Source organism: Tachyglossus aculeatus, chromosome 5 (assembly GCF_015852505.1).
Source record: "Tachyglossus aculeatus isolate mTacAcu1 chromosome 5, mTacAcu1.pri, whole genome shotgun sequence".
Lineage (NCBI taxonomy): Eukaryota > Metazoa > Chordata > Mammalia > Monotremata > Tachyglossidae > Tachyglossus > Tachyglossus aculeatus.
This window is the reverse complement of record NC_052070.1, coordinates 32,604,495-32,622,734: the sequence shown is the minus strand read 5'-3', so window position 1 is coordinate 32,622,734 and position 18,240 is coordinate 32,604,495. Positions and strand designations below refer to the sequence as shown.

The window sequence follows — 18,240 nt, the reverse complement described above, 5'->3', positions numbered from 1 at the left end:
ATCTGGTTTGCCTCTTACACATTTTCCCTGGACTTTTCCTAGCATCAGTGTCTTAGACCTGGGTTCTAATCCCGGCTTCACCACTTGTCTGCTTTGCATGACCTTGGGCAAGTCACTTCACTTCCCTGTGCCTCAGTTACCTCATCTAGCTGCTGGTCTGCCTCTTCCACATTTTCCCTGGACTTTTCCTAGCATTAGTGTCTTCTCCAGAGAATTAGTCATCCTGATTATGTGTCCCAAATATGCTAATATAAGTCGAGTCATTTGGCCTCCCAAAGACCACTTTGGTTTAATTTGCTCTAAAATCCATTGTCTTGCGGGCAGTCCACGGTATTCGCCAAAGCCTTCTCCAACACCATATTTCCAAAGAATCGATGTTCCTTCTACCCTGTTTTTTCACTGTCCAGCTTTTGGATCCATATATCGTCACTGGAAACACCACAGAGTTGAAGCCAATGGCACTTTTAGCAGGTCACGCCTGGCACTAAATTCCAACTGCCACTCTGCCACTCCATATTCCCCCAATGGTTGCCGGGAACAGTCCTCCTTACCGTCTATCCTGCAGCATGGACACTGAAACGGTCTATTAGATTTCATGGACCGTTGAAATTAACTTCCATACTTGGACGCTGCCTCCAAAATTATTTGAGAACTTGGGAGCAGGAACGACAACACCGATCTTATGTTGTACTAAAATCCGATCTTAAACTGTATTTTAGCATCTTCATTCAATCGTATTTATTGAGCGCTTACTGTGTGCAGAGCACTGTACTAATCACCTGGGAAGTACAAGTTGGCAACATATAGAGACGGTCCCTACCCAACAGTGGGCTCACAGTCTAGAATTTGGAAGAAAATACTCTGGAAAAATCGACTTCTCTTAAAAAATCATAAAGCTCCAAAATACTCCCCCATAAATAAGGTAGGTAGGAGGTACAGATGAATCTGCTGAAGTATATACTGACAAAAATAATAGAACTTGGTTTGTGGCAGGCTCTCGTCAGTATCCCTCCAGGCTGTAAACTCATCCCTCTAGACCGTAAACTCATCCCTCTTTACTGTAAGCTCGTTGTGGGCAGGGAATGTGTTGGTTTATTGTTGCTTTGTACTCTCCTAACGCTTACTACAGTGCACTGCACCCAGTAAGCGCTCAATAAATATGATTGACTGAATGAATGAATAGTTGCTCAGAAAGCTGTCTGAAGATTGGGTGTCGGAGTCAGGAGACTTGGGTTCTAATCCCGGTTCCACCACTCGCCTGCTGAGTGACCTTGGGCGAGTCACATAACTTCTCTGGGTCTCAGTTTCCACAGCTATAAAATGGGGATTCAAAAACCTGTTCTCCCCCGCTCTTAGACCATGAGCCCTGTGTGGGGCAGAGACTTTGTTTGATCTGATTATCCCATATCTACCCCAGAATTTAGCTCATAGTAAGCACGTACATACTATTATTATTACTGTTAAAATGCAAACCACCTCTATAAAGGGTGTTTGCATAGTTAAATAGATAATGCAACTTTCCCTTTCTAGTGGAGAAACTGAGGTACAGGAAGGCAGAGTCTTTGCACTGGGACACAAGACAGCAAGCTGATGCCAGAGACATCACCCAATGCACTTAACCACAATTACCCCACTAAACCACAAACAGGGTTGTCAGTAAAACAGAACAACAACAAATAAGGACCCACTCACAAAAATATATTCTTCTGCAAGCTCCACAGCCTGTGTCCGACAGTAAGAAGTATAAGCAAACATTTTTCAGTCCTGACTCAACTGTTTCCTGTTCTGGGCAAGTGACCTACCCGCTTTGTATATGGCTGTCTCATGCCGGGGGAATGTTTTCTAAATATCAATACTTACCAAAATATTTTCAGGTCCAATCAATTCTCTTAAAAGCCTGCATCTACGAATGTCATCCTGGAGATCAGCGCCAACCTTGACTTTAAACCTAAAAAACACATTTTGTTTTAAACAGCTAGGCCTCTAAACATAAGATTGACAGTTGGATTTTCCCCAGAGATGATCGGTCATGTCAACATGTTATAGGCTCTTTTTCCCAGTAACCTTCTGCAGTTTCCCAACACTCTTCAGACTCATCTCTTAATCTGTCTCTTTCAGAAAGTGCCTGCTTCTACAGAAGTGGCTGCGTAATGTCATCAGCGCCCAAAAGTTCGAGGGATGATGAGATAAGTGGATATTTACAATGTTAACTACGCTACTGACATGGCAAAACTGTGAAAGAAAACCCACAAGTCAACAATCAAGAGAATGATAAACCTACTCCATCTTTTTTTAAGGCTTTTAATAATAATAGTAATGATAATGGCATTTATTAAGCGCTTACTATGTGCAAAGCACTGTTCTAAGCACTGGGGAGGTTACAAGGTGATCAGGTTGTCCCCCGGGGGGCTCACAGTCTTAATCCCCATTTTACAGATGAGGGAACTGAGGCACAGAGAAGTTAAGTGACTTGCCCAAAGTCACACAGCTGACAATTGGCGGTGGTGGGATTTGAACCCATGACTCTGACTCCACAGCCCTTGCTCTTTCCATTGAGCCACGCTATTGTTAAGCACTTACTAAATGCCCAGGCACTGAACTCCAGGTTGGGACAGATACAAGCTAATCAGGGTGGATACAATTCATGTCCCACATAAGGCTCAGAAGCGTGGCTCAGTGGAAAGAGCAAGGGCTTTGGAGTCAGAGGTCACGGGTTCAAATTCATTTATTCATTCATTCAATCGTATTTATTGAGCGCTTACTGTGTGCAGAGCACTGTACTAAGCGCTTGGAAAGTACAAGTTGGCAACATATAGAGACGGTCCCTACCCAACAATGGGCTCACAGTCTAGAAGGGGGAGACAGACAACAAAACAAAACATATTAACAAAATAAAATAAATAGAATAAATATGTACAAATAAAATAGAGTAATAAATACGTACAAACATATATACATATATACAGGTGCTGTGGGGAGGGGAAGGAGGTAAGGCGGGGGGATGGGGAGGGGGAGGAGGGGGAGAGCTCCAGCTCCACCAACTGTCAGCTGTGTGACTTTGGGCAAGTCACTTCAATCAATCAATCAATCGTATTTATTGAGTGCTTACTGTGTGCAGAGCACTGTACTAAGCGCTTGGGAAGTACAAGTTGGCAACATATACAGTCCCTACCCAACAGTGGGCTCACAGTCTAAAAGGGGGAGACAGAGAACAAAACCAAACATACTAAATAAAATAAATAGAATAGATATGTACAAGTAAAATAAATAAATAAATAGATATAGTAATAAATATGTACAAACATATATACATATATACAGGTGCTGTGGGGAAGGGAAGGAGGTAAGATGGGGGGATGGAGAGGGTGACGAGGGGGAGAGGAAGGAAGGGGCTCAGTCTGGGAAGGCCTCCTGGAGGAGGTGAGCTCTCAGTAGGGCCTTGAAGGGAGGAAGAGAGCTAGCTTAGCGGGTGTGCGGAGGGAGGGAGGGAGGGTGTCTATAAACACCTCCAGATCCTAGATGCTGGCTATTTCTACTTCAGAATTGGCAAAGTATTTGTTCTTTTGATCTCTGTTACAACCACGATGGATGTGTCCAATCAGAAGAAAAAGGCTTCTTTTTCAGAAGCAGTGTGGCTTAATGGAAAGAGGCTGGGACCGGGAGTCAGAGGTCGCGGGTTCTAATCCCGGCTCCACCACTGCTCAGCTGTGTGACTTTGGGCAAGTCACTTAACAGCTCGGTTACCTCATCTGTAAAACAGGGATTACGACTGTGAGCCCCACGTGGGACAACCTGATTACCTTATATCTCCCCCAGTGCTTAGAACAGTGCTTGGCACATAGTAAGCGCTTAACAAATACCATCATTATTATGATTATTGTCTGCTGTGTGCCCTTGGGCAAGTCACTTTACTTTTATTCATTCATTCAATCGTATTTATTGAGCGCTTACTGTGTGCAGAGCACTGTACTAAGAGCTTGGGAAGTACAAGTTGGCAACATATAGAGATGGTCCCTACCCAACAACGGGCTCACAGTCTACTTCCCTGAGCCTCAGTTACCTCATCTGTAAAACAGGGATTGAGACTGTGAGCCCCATGTGGGACAGGGACTGCATCCAACCCAATTTGCCTGTATCCACCCCAGCGCTTATAACAATGCCTGGCACATCATAAGGACTTAAATACCACAGTTATTATTATTATCATTATTTCCCCTCTGCTCTTAGTCTCCCGCCCTTTAGGTTCCCTTTTGGAAGTCTCCAAGTCCTCCGCGTCTGCCCAAGGTGAAGGCACCAAGGGTCACCAACTGGACCCGCGAACAAGAGTGAGGGGTCCTACAAAGAGACACTCATTTATTTAGACTAGATTAAGACTGTGAGCCCCCCCCACCATGGGACAACCTGATCACCTTGTAAGCTCCCCAGCGCTTAGTACAGTGCTTTGCACACAGTAAGCACTTAATAAATGCCATTATTATTATTATTATTATTATTATTATTTACGCATTGCAGGTCCTCCCCGGCTTCTCTAAAGTCAGTGGTGACGTTGACAGAGCCAAGTCCATTACACCATCCTCCTGAATCATTTTACCTGGTCCAGCCATCCTCCAGGGCCTTCTGGCAGAGCTGCCGAGGAAAGGAGCACAGCATCAGTTTTGGCACTCACCTGAGAAATCCACTGTAACCAGAAAAACACTGACCCACCGGCTGCTTGACCTCTAATAATAATAATAATGATAGCATTTGTTAAGTGCTTACTAAGTGCAAAGCACTGTTCTAAGCACTGGGGGAGGATACAAGGTGATCAGGTTGTCCCCCGGGGGGCTCACAGTCTTCATCCCCATTTTCCAGATGAGGTAACTGAGGCCCAGAGAAGTGAAGTGACTTGCCCAAAGTCACACAGCAGACAAGTGGCGGAGCTGGGATTCGAACCCATGACCTCTGACTCCCAAGCCCGGGCTCTTTCCACTGAGCCAAGCTGCCTCTCAAGAAGAACTAGCATCATATGGTGGAGAGAGCAAGGGCCTGGGAGTTGGAAGGTCATGGGTTCTAATCTCAGCTCCACCACTTGTCTGCTGTTTGACCTTGGGTAAGTCACTTCACTTCTCAGTTTCCTCATTTGTAAAAACGGAGATTAAGAGCATGAGCCCAACGTAGGACAGGGATTGTGTCCAACCTGATTAACTTGTATCTACCCCAGCACTTAGAACAGTGCCTGGCACTTAAAAAGTCTCTAGACTCTGAGCTCATTTTGGGCAGGGAATGTGTCTGTTTGTTCTTGTACTGTACTCTGCTTAGTACAGTGCTTTGCACATAGTAAGTGCTCAGTAAATGTGATTAAATGAATGAATAAACAAGTACCATAATTATTGACAGTTCTCAGCCTTTTTCCTCTGATTGGACACATCCATCGTAGTTGTAACAGAGATCAAAAGAACAAATGCTTGGCCGATTCTAAAGTAGAAACAGCCAGCATCTAGGATCTGGAGGTGTTTATAGACTGTATCCCTGTGCATTCATTTCTCCTATTCATTATGGGCAGGGAATTCATTCATTCAATCGTATTTATTGAGAGCTTACTTTGTGCAAAGCACTGCACTAAGCACTTGGAAGAGTACAATAAAACTGACACATTTCTGCCCACAACGATTTCACAGTCTAGAGGGGAAGACAGACATTAATATAAAGATAAATGAGTAGCTAAATTACAGATGTGTAAATTTCAGATAGTTACAAACAAGTGCTTAGTACAGTACTCTGCATACAGTAATAATGATAATAATAATAACAATAATAGTGTTTAAGTGCTTACTAAGTGTCAGGCACTGTTCAAAGCAATGGGTAGAAACAAGAAAATCAGATTGGACACAGTCCCTGTCCCACAAGCGCTCAATAAATACCACTGACTGACTGATTCTCCCGTCACTGTTGTCTCTGCATTCAACTGTGTACCCCTTAAATCAATCAATCGTATTTATTGAGTGCTTACTGTGTGCAGAGCACTGTACTAAGCGCTTGGGAAGTACAAGTTGGCAACATATAGAGACAGTCCCTACCCAACAGTGGGCTCACAGTCTAAAAGACTAAAAGTCTTAAACACTCTTGATATTCATTCCAGCCCCCAGAACTTATGTAAATATCCTTATACTATTTCCCCTATTTAAAACAGTGCTTAGCACATAATAAGCACCTAACAAATACCACCATTATTATAATATAGTAGAATGTTTGTTCCCCCTAAAGACTGTAAGCTCCTATGGGGCAGGAATCATGCCTAATCAATTCTATTTAATGGTACTTTCCCAAGTGTTTAGAACAGTGCTCTGCACCTAGTAAGTGCATCATCAATTCTCATAGCATCCTCACATGGGGAAATAACACTTCCATTTTACTGATAAGGAAAACCAAAAATTCAGAGGCTTGTCCAAACAATAATAATAATAATAATAATAATAATAATAATAATAGTATTTGTTAAGCACTTATTATGTGCCAATCAATCATTCGTATTTATTGAGCGCTTACTGTGTGCAGAGCACTGGCCCAGGGAATGCCAGGCACTGCATGGAGCGCTAGGGTGGATACAAGCAAATCAGGTTAGACATAGTCCCTGTCCCGCATGGGGCTCACTGTCTTAATCCCCATTTTACAAATGAGGTGACTGAGGCACAGGAAAGTGAAGTGATTTACCCAAAGTCACACAGAAGATAAGTGGTGGAGTCAGGATTAGAACCCATGACCTTCTAACTCCCAGGCCCAAGCTCTACTCACTATGCTGCTTCCCATAATACAATGATACATAATACAAGTAAAATAAATAGGTAGAACCACCAGAAATGAGCCTCAGATCTCTGTTTTCTTAGGTGCATTATAGTCAGAATTATGGTATTGCATTCATTCATTCATTCATATTTATTGAGCACTTACTGTGTGCACAGCACTGTACTAAGCGCTTCGGAAGTACAAGTTGGCAACATATAGAGACAGTCCCTACCCAACAGCGGGTATTTATTATGCACTTACTATGTTCCAGCATCTCCAGTCCTGACTGCTGTCCTTCTCTGCAGTCTCATATTTCCTCCTGCCTTCAGAACATCTCCATTTGGATATCCCCCTGACATCTCAAACTTGACATGTCCAAAACCAAACTCCTCATCTTCCCATCCAAACCCTGTCCTTTCCATGACATTCTCATCACTATAGACGGCACCACCGTCCTCCCGGTCTCACAAGCCTGTAACCTTGGCACTATCCTTGACTCATCTCTCTCATTCAACCTGCATATTCACCCTGACACCAAATCCTGTCAGTTCTATCTTCAAAATACCTCTGAAACTAATCAATCAATCAATGGTCCTTATTGAGTGCTTATTGTTTGCTAAGTTTACTGTGTGCAGAGCACTGTTCTAAGCACTTGGAAGAACCTCTCCCTCTTTTAGACTGTGAGCCCACTGTTGGGTAGGGACTGTCTCTATATGTTGCCAATTTGTGCTTCCCAAGCGCTTAGTACAGTGCTCTGCACACAGTAAGCGCTCAATAAATACGATTGATGATGATGATGATGATGATGAAGAGCACAGTACCCCAGAATTGATAGACACATTCCCTGCCCACAAGGAGTTTGCCATCTAGAGAATCTGTGCCATTCCATCCAATCTGTTGCCACCCTGATCCAAGCATTTATCATATCCCACCTTGACTACTGCACAGCGTGGCTCAGTGGAACGAGCCTGGGCTTGGGAGTCAGAGGTCATGGGTTCTAATCCCAGCACCACCATCTGTCAGCTGTGTGACTTTGGGCAAGTCACGTAACTTCTCTGTGCCTCAGTTCCCTCATCTGTAGAATGGGGATTAAGACTGTGAGCCCCACGTGGGACAACCTGATCACCTTGTATCCTCCCCAGCGCTTAGAACAGTGCTTTGCACATACCAAGCGCTTAACAAATGCTATCATTATAATTATTATCAGCCTCCTCTCCGACCTCCCTGCTTCTCGTCTCTCCCTTCTGTCTCTACAGAGGTTGTGGGTTCAAATCCCGGCTCCGCCAATTGTCAGCTGTGTGACTTTGGGCAAGTCACTTCACTTCTCTGTGCTCAGTTCCCTCATCTGTAAAATGGGGATTAAGACTTTGAGCCCCCCGTGGGACAAACTGATCACCTTGTAATCTTCCCAGTGCTTAGAACAGTGCTTGGCACATAGTAAGCGCTTAATAAATGTCATCATCATTATTATTATTACCTCACTCCGCTGCCTGGATCATTTTTCTAAGACATCATTCAGTTCAATCTCCCCTTTCCTCGAAAAGCTTCCGTGGCTGCCCATCCACCTCTGCATCAAACAGAAACTTCTTGTCATCAGTGTTAAGGCACTCAATCAGCTCTCTTCTTCCTACCTTATCTAGCTGATTTACTACAATCCGGTCCACACGCTTTGCTTCCCTAATGACTACCTACTCACTGTACCTCAATTTCATCTTTCTCACTAACGACGCTTCACCCACAACCTCCCTCTTGCCTGGAACTCCCTCCCCATTAAGAATAATAATAATAATAATAATAATAATAATAATAATAATAATAATGTTGGTATTTGTTAAGTGCTTACTATGTGCCAAGCACTGTTCTAAGCGCTGGGGTCGATACAAGATAATCAGGTTGTCCCACGTGGGGCTCAGTCTTCATCCCCATTTTCCAGATGAGGGAACTGAGGCCCAGAGAAGTTAAGTGACTTGCCCAAGGTCACACAGCTGACAAGTGGCGGAGCCGGGATTTGAACCCACGACCTCTGACTCCAAAGCCCGTGCTCTCTCCACTGAGCCACGCTGCTTCCCTAATAATAATAATAATAGTATTTGTTTAGCACTTACCATGTGCAAAGCACTGTTCTAAGCACTGGGGGGATACAAGGTGATCAGGTTGTCCCACGTGGGGCTCACAGTCTTAATCCCCATTTTACAGATGAGGGAACTGAGGCCCAGAGAAGTTAAGTGACTTGCCCAAAGTCACACAGCTGACAATTGGCGGAACCGGGATTTGAACCCATGACCTCTGACTCCAAAGGCCGTGCTCTTTCCACTGAGCCACGTTGCTTCAGACCACCCCTCTCCCCACCTTCAAAGCCCTCCTAAAGTCATATCTCCTCCAAGAAGCCTTCCTTGACTCTGCCCTCATTTCCCCTATTTGCCCTTTTCTCTGCAACTCCTATGCACTTGGATCTACACCCGGGCTTGAGAAGCAGCCCAGAAAAGCTCAGAGAAACAGCGTGGCTCAGTGGAAAGAGCCCGGGCTTGGGAGTCAGAGGTTATGGGTTCGAATCCTGGCTCTGCCACATGTCTGCTGTGTGACCTTGGGCAAGTCACTGAACTTCTCTGAGTCTCAGTTACCTCATCTGTAAAATGGGAATTAAGATTGTGAGCCCCACGGGGGACAATCAGATCACCTTGTATCCCCCCAATGCTTAGAACAGTGCTTTGCACACAGTAAGTGCTTTACAAATGCTATTATTATTATTATTATTATTATTATTATTATTATTATTATGAGTCAGAAGACATGGGTTCTAATCCCGGCTCCGCCACTAGTCAGCTGTGACTTTGGGCAAGTCACTTCACTTCTCTGTGCCTCAGTAACCTCATCCGTAAAATGGGGATGAAGACTGTGAGCCCCATGTGAGACAACCTGATCACCTTGCATCCCCCCCAGGACTTAGAACAGTGCTTTGCACACAGTAAGCGCTGAACAATACCATAATCATTATTATTATTACCGCTTAAGCACTTGATATTCACTCCGCCCTCACCCCCGCAGCATTTATGGACATATACTCTGTCATTTCTCCTATCTGTAATTTACTCTAATTCCTGCCTTCCCTTCCAGACTGTAAGCTCCTTCTAAACAGGAACCATGTCTCCCATCTCTTTTGTACTGACTCTCCTAAGCACTTAGTACATGGTTCTACAAAGAGTAAGTGGCCGGTAAATACCACTAATTGATTGATTGATAGGAAAAAAACATCAGATGGACACTACCACTGTCTCACCTGAGACTCACAATCTAAGAGAGAGGGAGAGCTGGTATCTTATCCCCATTTTATAGATAAGGTAACTGAGGAACAAGAGAGCTTAAATGCCTCACCCGAGGTCACCCAGCAGGCTGACAGTGGAGCTGGGATTAGAACTCAGGTCCCCCGATTCCGAGCCCACTACTTTTTCTACTTCATCTGCCTCTGAAAACCAGCCACATTTGAAGGGAAACAAACTGTATTTTCCAGCAGCAAACACACTGCAACATACAGAGTTCTAAATCGGCACTAAAGCCCTCAATAATTGGATTCAAGCACGCATTAATTTTGCTAACATGCCCCAACTTAAATCTGTTCACTTAATTACAACAGAACAGTCATTTCCCAGATGCATAAGAAACATGTTTTACAGAAAATATGTTCTGATCTCTGTGTTTCTAGGACTACAATGGGAAGGTCATAGTCAGAGGAATAGCACTAAAACACCAAGCAAAGGACATTACTCCCCAGTTTTGTATTTTTGCTGGCCACATTTGGCATCTTGCTTCTTTGGGGAATATCGGGTGAAGTTTTTCATCAGCAGAAGGTCGTAAGGAATCAGCACAAATCACGCTGCTGAAATACAATGGGCTCCTTTGTCTAGGAGCACCAAGATCCCAAGAAAGCTGATTAAAATCTCATGACTTTCCTTCATTGTGCACTGGGAATATTGAGTTAGTGGCAGTTTCTGTTGTACTGTTCACTAGGGCAGGCACAGAGAATACCCTGGACCACAATTATATTATTATTATTATCATTATTATTTTTTCACAAGCTACACCACTACACAGCAACTAATTCAAATGGGCCAGATTTTCATTCCTTGTTTCCTTCCCCTAAAAACTCCCTATTGCTTAAAATGGAGCATTTTCTGGGAAAGAGCATTATTAAAGTATAACAACTGTGGTGGTAATAATGATAAGGCTAATGGTATTTATTAAGCACTTATGTGTCAGGGCCAGAGTTCTGATCCTGATTCTGCCACTTCTCTGCTCTGTGACCTGGGGCAATTCACTTAACTTCTCTTTGCCTCAGTTACCTCATCTGTAAAATGGGGATTAACACTGTGAGTCCCACGTGAGTTCCAGACTAAGCCCTCCTTTCCCCAGACTAAGCCCATTTGCTCCTCCTCCCCTCCCCATCGCCCCAACCCCCTTCCCCACCCCACAGCACTCGTGTATCTATGTACATATTTATTATTCTATTTCATTGATGATATATCTATAATTCTATTTATTTATATTAATGCTATTGATGCCTGTTTCCTTGTTTTGTTTTGTTGTCTGTCTCCCCACTTCTAGACTGTGAGCCCATTGTTGGGTAGGGACCGTCTCTATTTGTTGCCAAATTGCACTTTCCAAGTGCTTAGTACAGTGCTCTGCACACAGTAAGCACTCAATAAAAATGACTGAATGAATGAATGAATGTAGGACAGAACTAATATTAACTTTTTACTATTCTATTTATTTTTTGTATTTATTGAGCGCTTACTGTGTACAGAGCACTGTACTAAGAGTTTGGGAAATACAAGTTGGCAACATATAGAGATGGTCCCTACCCAACAAGGGGCTCACAGTCTAGAAGACTGTGTTTATTTTATTTATTATTTTATTTATTTTGTTAATGATGTGCATATAGCTTTGATTCTATTTGTTCTGACGCTTTTGACACCTGTCTACATGTTCTGTTTTGTTGTCTGTCTCCCCCTTCTAGACTGTGAGCCCATTACTGGGTAGGGACCATCTCTATACACTGCCAACTTGTACTTTCCAAGTGCTTAGTACAGTGCTCTGCACACAGTAAGCACTCAATTAATACAATTGAATGAATGCCCACTGTTGGGTAGGGACTGTCTCTATGTGTTGCCGACCTGTACTTCCCAAGCGCTTAGTACAGTGCTCTGCATCAGCCATCTCTCTGATCTCCCATCCTCGTGTCTCTCTCCACTTCAATCCATACTTCATGCTGCTGCCCGGATTATCTTTGTCCAGAAACGCTCTGGGCATATTACTCCCCTCCTCAAAAATCTCCAGTGGTTACCAATCAATCTGCGCATCAGGCAGAAACTCCTCACCCTGGGCTTCAAGGCTGTCCATCACCTCGCCCCCTCCTACCTCACCTCCCTTCTCTCCTTCTCCAGCCCAGCCCGCACCCTCCGCTCCTCCGCCACTAATCTCCTCACCGTACCTCGTTCTCGCCTGTCCAACCGTCGACCCCCGGCCCACGTCCTCCCCCGGGCCTGGAATGCCCTCCCTCTGCCCATCCGCCAAGCTAGTTCTCTTCCTCCCTTCAAGGCCCTGCTGAGAGCTCACCTCCTCCAGGAGGCCTTCCCAGACTGAGCCCCTTCCTTCCTCTCCCCCTCGTCCCCCTCTCCATCCCCCTCATCTTACCTCCTTCTCTTCCCCACAGCACCTGTATATATGTATATATGTTTGTACAGATTTATTACTCTATTTATTTATTTATTTTACTTGCACATATCTATTCTATTCATTTTATTTTGTTAGTATGTTTGGTTTTGTTCCCTGTCTCCCCCTTTTAGACTGTGAGCCCACTGTTGGGTAGGGACTGTCTCTAATATGTTGCCAACTTGTACTTCCCAAGCGCTTAATACAGTGCTCTGCACACAGTAAGCGCTCAAAAATTCATTTGATTGATTGATTGATTGATTGAGGCACAGTGAGACGGTTAGCACCAGAGGAAAGAAGTGTGCGGGCCGGGCTGTAGAAAGAGAGAAGCAAGGTGATGCAGGAGGGGGCAAGGTGATGGAGAGCTTTAAAGCCAGTGGTGAGGAATTTTGCAAGCAGAGCAGAGATGCACAGTCACCCTCTCCGATAATAATAATAATGATAGCATTTATTAAATGCTTACTATGTGCAAAGCACTGTTCTAAGCACTGGGGATGTTAAAAAGTGATCAGGTTGTCCCATAGGGGGCTCACAGTCTTAATCCTCATTTTACAGATGAGGGAACTGAGGCACAGAGAAGTTAAGTGACTTGCCCAAAGTCACACAGCTGGCAATTGGCGAAGCCGGGATCTGAACCCATGACCTCTGACTCCAAAGCCCAGGCTCTTTCCCCTGAGCCACGCTGCTTCTCTACCCTCCGATCTTCGGAGGGTAGCTGCGTCCTCAGAAGGCTGCTCTTTCCGAGGGAGAGGGTGAGTTGTTAAACCTACACGTTGCTCTTCTCAGAGCTGGATCCAAGGAGATCGGGAATGAGCTTTAGGTTTCCAAGCAATTGAGAAGAGCCAACTACCAAATGGCCCAGGTCTCCCAGGGAGTTAGATCGTACTTCTAAAATACAAGATGAACAAACCTGCTTTAACCGCTGGTCCGAGTACCCCAGCCAGGCACAGGATGTGGTGTAGGCGGGATAGCCAGTCTTTAGCATCTGCTCCTCTGGAACAACACAGAATTAGTCTGATGAGCACTTTCCACTTGCCTCTGACTCTCTGATTTAAAATCTCTCTTTTTTTAAATGGCATTTGTTAAGTGCTTACTATGTCCCAGGTACTGTACTAAACGCTGAGGGGGAGCACCGTGGCCTAGTGGATAAAGCACAGGCTTGGGAGTCAGAAGGACCTGGGTTCCAATGCCGGCTCTGCCACTTGTCTGCTGGGTGACCTTGGGTAAGTCACTTCACTTCTCTGTGCCTCAGTTATCTCTTCTGTAAAATCATGATGGCATTTGTTAAGCGCTTACTATGTGCGAAGCGCTGGGGGGGGGGGGGTAAAAGGTGATCAGGTTGTCCCACGTGGGGCTCACAATCTTAGTCCTCATTTTACAGATGAGGAAACTGAGGCCCAGAAAAGTTAAGTGACTTGCTTTGAGTCACAGAGCTGACAAGTGGCGGAGCCGGGATTAGAACCCATGACCTCTGGCTCCCAAGCTCATGCTCTTTCCACTGAGCCACGCTGCTTCCCCTAAAATGGGGATTAAGACTGTGAGCCTCACGTGGGGAAAAGACTGTGTCCAACCCAATTTGCTTGTATCCACCCCAGAGCTTAGTAGAGTGCCTGGCACATAGTAAGCGCTTAACAAATATAATTATTATTATTATTATCATTCCTACTATACGATAAATAGGTTGAACATAGTCCATGTCCCACATATGGCTCACAGTCTTAATCTCCAGTTAAAGATATGCTCTTTCCACTCCACTATTTCAATAATAATTATGGCATTTGTTAAGGGCTTACTATGTGCCAAGCACTGGGCTAAGTGCTGGGGCAAATAAAATGCAGTCAAATTATTATTATTATATTTGTTATGCACTTACAACATACCAATCAATGGTATTTATTGAGCACTTACTGTGTGCAGGGCATTGTACTAAGTGCTTGGGAGAGTGCAATACAACTCTAGACTGTGAGCTCGTTATGGCAGAGAATGTGTCTGTTTTGTATTGTAGTTTCCCCAGCAGTTAGCACAGTGATTTGCACACAGTAAGCACTCAATAAATATGACTGAATAAAAGATGGAACAGAGGTGTTAGATATGTTCCCTCTCCACAAGGAGCTTACAGTCTATAGGGGGAGAGAGACATTAATGTAACTGAATAAATAATGAATATGCACATAAATGCTCTGGGGCTGGGTGGGGGTGAATATTAAGTGCTTAAAAGGTACAGATTCACTCATTCAATAATATTTATTGAGCGCTTACTGTGTGCAGAGCACTGCAGTAAACATTGGGTGACTGCAATATAACAATAAACGGATACATTCCCTGCCCACAATGAGCTTAGAGTCTAGAGGGGGGCTTACAGATCCAAGTATTGTAAGCACTCGGGGAGTTACGAGACTGTGAGCCCAGTGTTTCTAGACTGTGAGCCCACTGTTGGGTAGGGACTGTCACTATATGTTGCCAACTTGTACTTCCCAAGCGCTTAGTACAGTGCTCTGCACACAGTAAGCGCTCAATAAATACGATTGAATGAATGAATGAATGATTGAGACCCTGTCCCACATAGGAGTCACAGGTTAAGGGGGAGGGAGAGCAGGTATTTAATCAACATTTTAGAGCTGAGGAAACTGAAGCAGTGAAAATTCAAGTGACTTATTCTAGGTGATACAGCAGGCAACCAGCAGGCAACCTGGGTTCCTCTACCACCACCAAGCAGAGCTCCCCAATTCCACTCTCTGGAATCAGTATTACAGAGGAAGCAAAGCCCAACGCTCTTTCTCATCCTTCACCCTCCTCCGGTCTTAAGATCAGCTTCTGGACTTTGGTCGGGGAGGGAGAGAGACAAGAAAAAAAAATTGGGTCGGTGAGGAGAGAAATTTGAATTTGCAACGTGTCCCTCCTTTTTTGACCCACTTACGACACAGTCTAACACATCTGCTTGAGTACCATCTGTCATCCAAGACAGATTCAAGTCATTGAGGATGACGGATGACACGGAGTTCGAAGTGATTTCCATTAACTCAGCAGAATAGTTTCCCCACTGAACTTTCAGAAATTGAAAAGGCTTTAAACGTACCTCTTTCCTTTTTCCCCACAAGGCCCTTTTGTAGTATTTCTGTAAACAAAAGAGGGCTAGTTGATTATATTTAAGAACTCAGAGCAAGTCAAATCTGCTCCCACCCCTGTGCAAACAAAAATCTTTCTGCCAATATGATCACCGTTTAAGGATGACTCACCATAGGCTTCTTCTTCAGTCAAGGCATCTGTGATATACCTGAAATCTATGCAGGACAACAGTTGCTTGGGGTCCTGGAAACATGGAATTATTTAGGATTTATTTGGAAGGAGAGGCGAGAGTACATGAAATACCCAATGAAGTGCAACTGCCAGTTTCACAACCACCACCAAAGCCTGGACCTCATGCTAATAAGGAAAGCACAATTAACAGTGGTATTCATTAAGTACTTGCTCCCTGCCAAATGATGGAATAGATATATATAGCTATATATTCATATATATATAATTATATATATATATACAATAAGATTGGATAGTCACTAACTAGATATAGCTATCTATATATACAGACAGATATAGATATAATCCATCTATATGTATATAGTGTTTATCTATACAGATATATAGATATACAGATATACACTATATACGTATAGATAGATGGATTATATCTATATCTATCTGTATATGTAGATAGCTATATCTAGCTAGAGTGTATCTAATCTTATTGTGTATATATATAATTATATATATATAAATATATATTTCATTATAGATAGATAGATATTTTTATATATAGCTTACAGTCTAGAGGAAACCGTGAGGGTGGAGACGCTGTTTTTTTGCAGATTCCAAGAGCCACTGCAGCGATTGGTTTTTAAAAGACTCTCATCTTTCCCTTGGCCATATCCGTTATTCTCAGCAAGCAGGTGATTAGCATTATCAATCAGTCAATCAATCAATGGTATTTATTGAGCACTTACTGAACACTGTCCTTAAAGTCCTCTAGACTGTAAGCACAGTGTGAGCAGGGAGCTTGTCTACCAACTCTGTTATACTGTATTCTCCAAAGTGCTTAGTACAGTACTCTGAACACAGTGAGTGTTCAATATATGCCACTGATTGATCAATCGGGTAAAAACATTCAGTATAAAGCAAGATTTGGTAAAAGCACAAAGGTGAGGGGAAAATCCATCTGTGAGGCCTCCGATTTACTTCTGGTTCTTTTTCTAATTGTTTAAAGCCCAAGTCTGTCCATTTTACTTAGAAGCAGTATAGCCTAGTGGAAAGAGCAGGGGCCTGGGAGTAAGAGGGATCCTTACAGCTGTGTGACTCTGGGCAAGTCAGTTAACTTCTCTGTGCCTCTGTTACCTCATCTGTAAAATGGGGATTAAGACTGTGAGCCCCATGTGGGACAACCTGATCACCTTATAACCTCCCCAGCGCTTAGAACAGTGCTTTGCACATAGTAAGCGCTTAATAAATGCCATTAAAAAATAAAAAAAAATTTTTAAAAGAGGACCTCCATCATTCATTCAATCGTATTTACTGAGCGCTTACTGTTTGCAGAGAACTGTACTAAGTGCTTGGAAAGTACAATACGACAAACAGTTCTGCCAAATGCTTGCTTTGTGACCTTGGGCCAGTCACTTACCTTCTCTTTGCCTCAGTTCATTCATTCAATTGTATTCATTGAGCGCTTACTGTGCACAGAGCACTGTACTAAGCGCTTGTTCTGCTGTTCTCTCTCCTACTTAGACTATATGAGCCCCATGACAGATAGGGACTGTGTCCAACCTAATTCACTTGTGTGTTAACACAGTGCTTAGAACAGAGTTTGACACATTTGCACTTAATGCCATTTTTTTTAAAAAAGAAAGGATAGTATGATCTAAGTGGGAAGATAAGAACTAAAATAAATTACAATAGGGCAAATAGTGGAGTATACGGGTGCTGTGGGCCTGAGGTGAGTATCAAAGTGTTTACCACTAGCATTAGCAGCATTACTACAGTGAGCTTGAAAATTGCAAGAGGGCAGTAGTTTTTAATATTTCTTTTCCCATCCCCTAACCCAGCCCCTTAGGGGCAGTGACATCCTACTTGCCCACTTGGGTCACGATGATGTCCTAGCCAGAATGACAACCCAAATGGCTTTTGGACAGTCACTGCAGTGCAGACAGCTGGCGAAGAACGTAAGCTCTTTGTGGGCATGGAACGTTTCTGCCTCCTCTGTTGTATTGTACTCTCACGAGTGCTCTGCACAGAGTTAACGCTCAATAAATACCACTGATGATGATTCAGCCCAGGGGTGGATATTACTGGAAATTTCCCACGGACCTTTCATTCTCTTACTAGAGTTTCTCTCTACTACTGCCACATTAGTCCTTCCCCGGCGTCATTTTCTCTTGGAATCCAAGTGTCCACAGGCACAGAGATTAAATTTACAGGAGGACTGTAAAACGATAACAATGGTTCACAGACTTCTTGCTTCCGCATGTGGGCAAAAATGGCAGAATCTAGTTACTCTACAGATTATATTATACCAATGCAAGTATGAATAAATTGGAAGAATTTTCTTACCATGTCCACAAGTAGCTTCCAGAGTGGCTGTAATAAAAAGGGAAAGATTTGAGTAACATGAGTCATTCTGTCCAAGATAACTACTCTGACAGGCAACAACTGATGGGGTCTGCCAAATGCCATCCCTCTTTTTCCATATTTCTTCTTCTGTTCTCACAGAGAGCAAGCCCCTAA

At 43.6% G+C, this 18,240-nt stretch overlaps 1 protein-coding gene across 2 annotated transcripts in view; it reads right to left on the bottom strand.

The window, feature by feature from the left end:
- Positions 1–18,240, bottom strand: part of ENOSF1 (enolase superfamily member 1) — a 55,891-nt gene that overhangs the window by 12,021 nt on the left and 25,630 nt on the right. For both annotated transcript variants that reach the window (XM_038746386.1, XM_038746387.1), the window contains 6 exons: positions 18,067–18,093; positions 15,705–15,777; positions 15,545–15,583; positions 13,379–13,461; positions 4,592–4,626; positions 1,861–1,948 (listed from right to left, as the gene is read on the bottom strand). In XM_038746386.1, the coding sequence (XP_038602314.1) occupies positions 1,861–1,948; positions 4,592–4,626; positions 13,379–13,461; positions 15,545–15,583; positions 15,705–15,777; positions 18,067–18,093 (345 nt within the window). The remainder of the gene's footprint in view (positions 1–1,860; positions 1,949–4,591; positions 4,627–13,378; positions 13,462–15,544; positions 15,584–15,704; positions 15,778–18,066; positions 18,094–18,240) is intronic.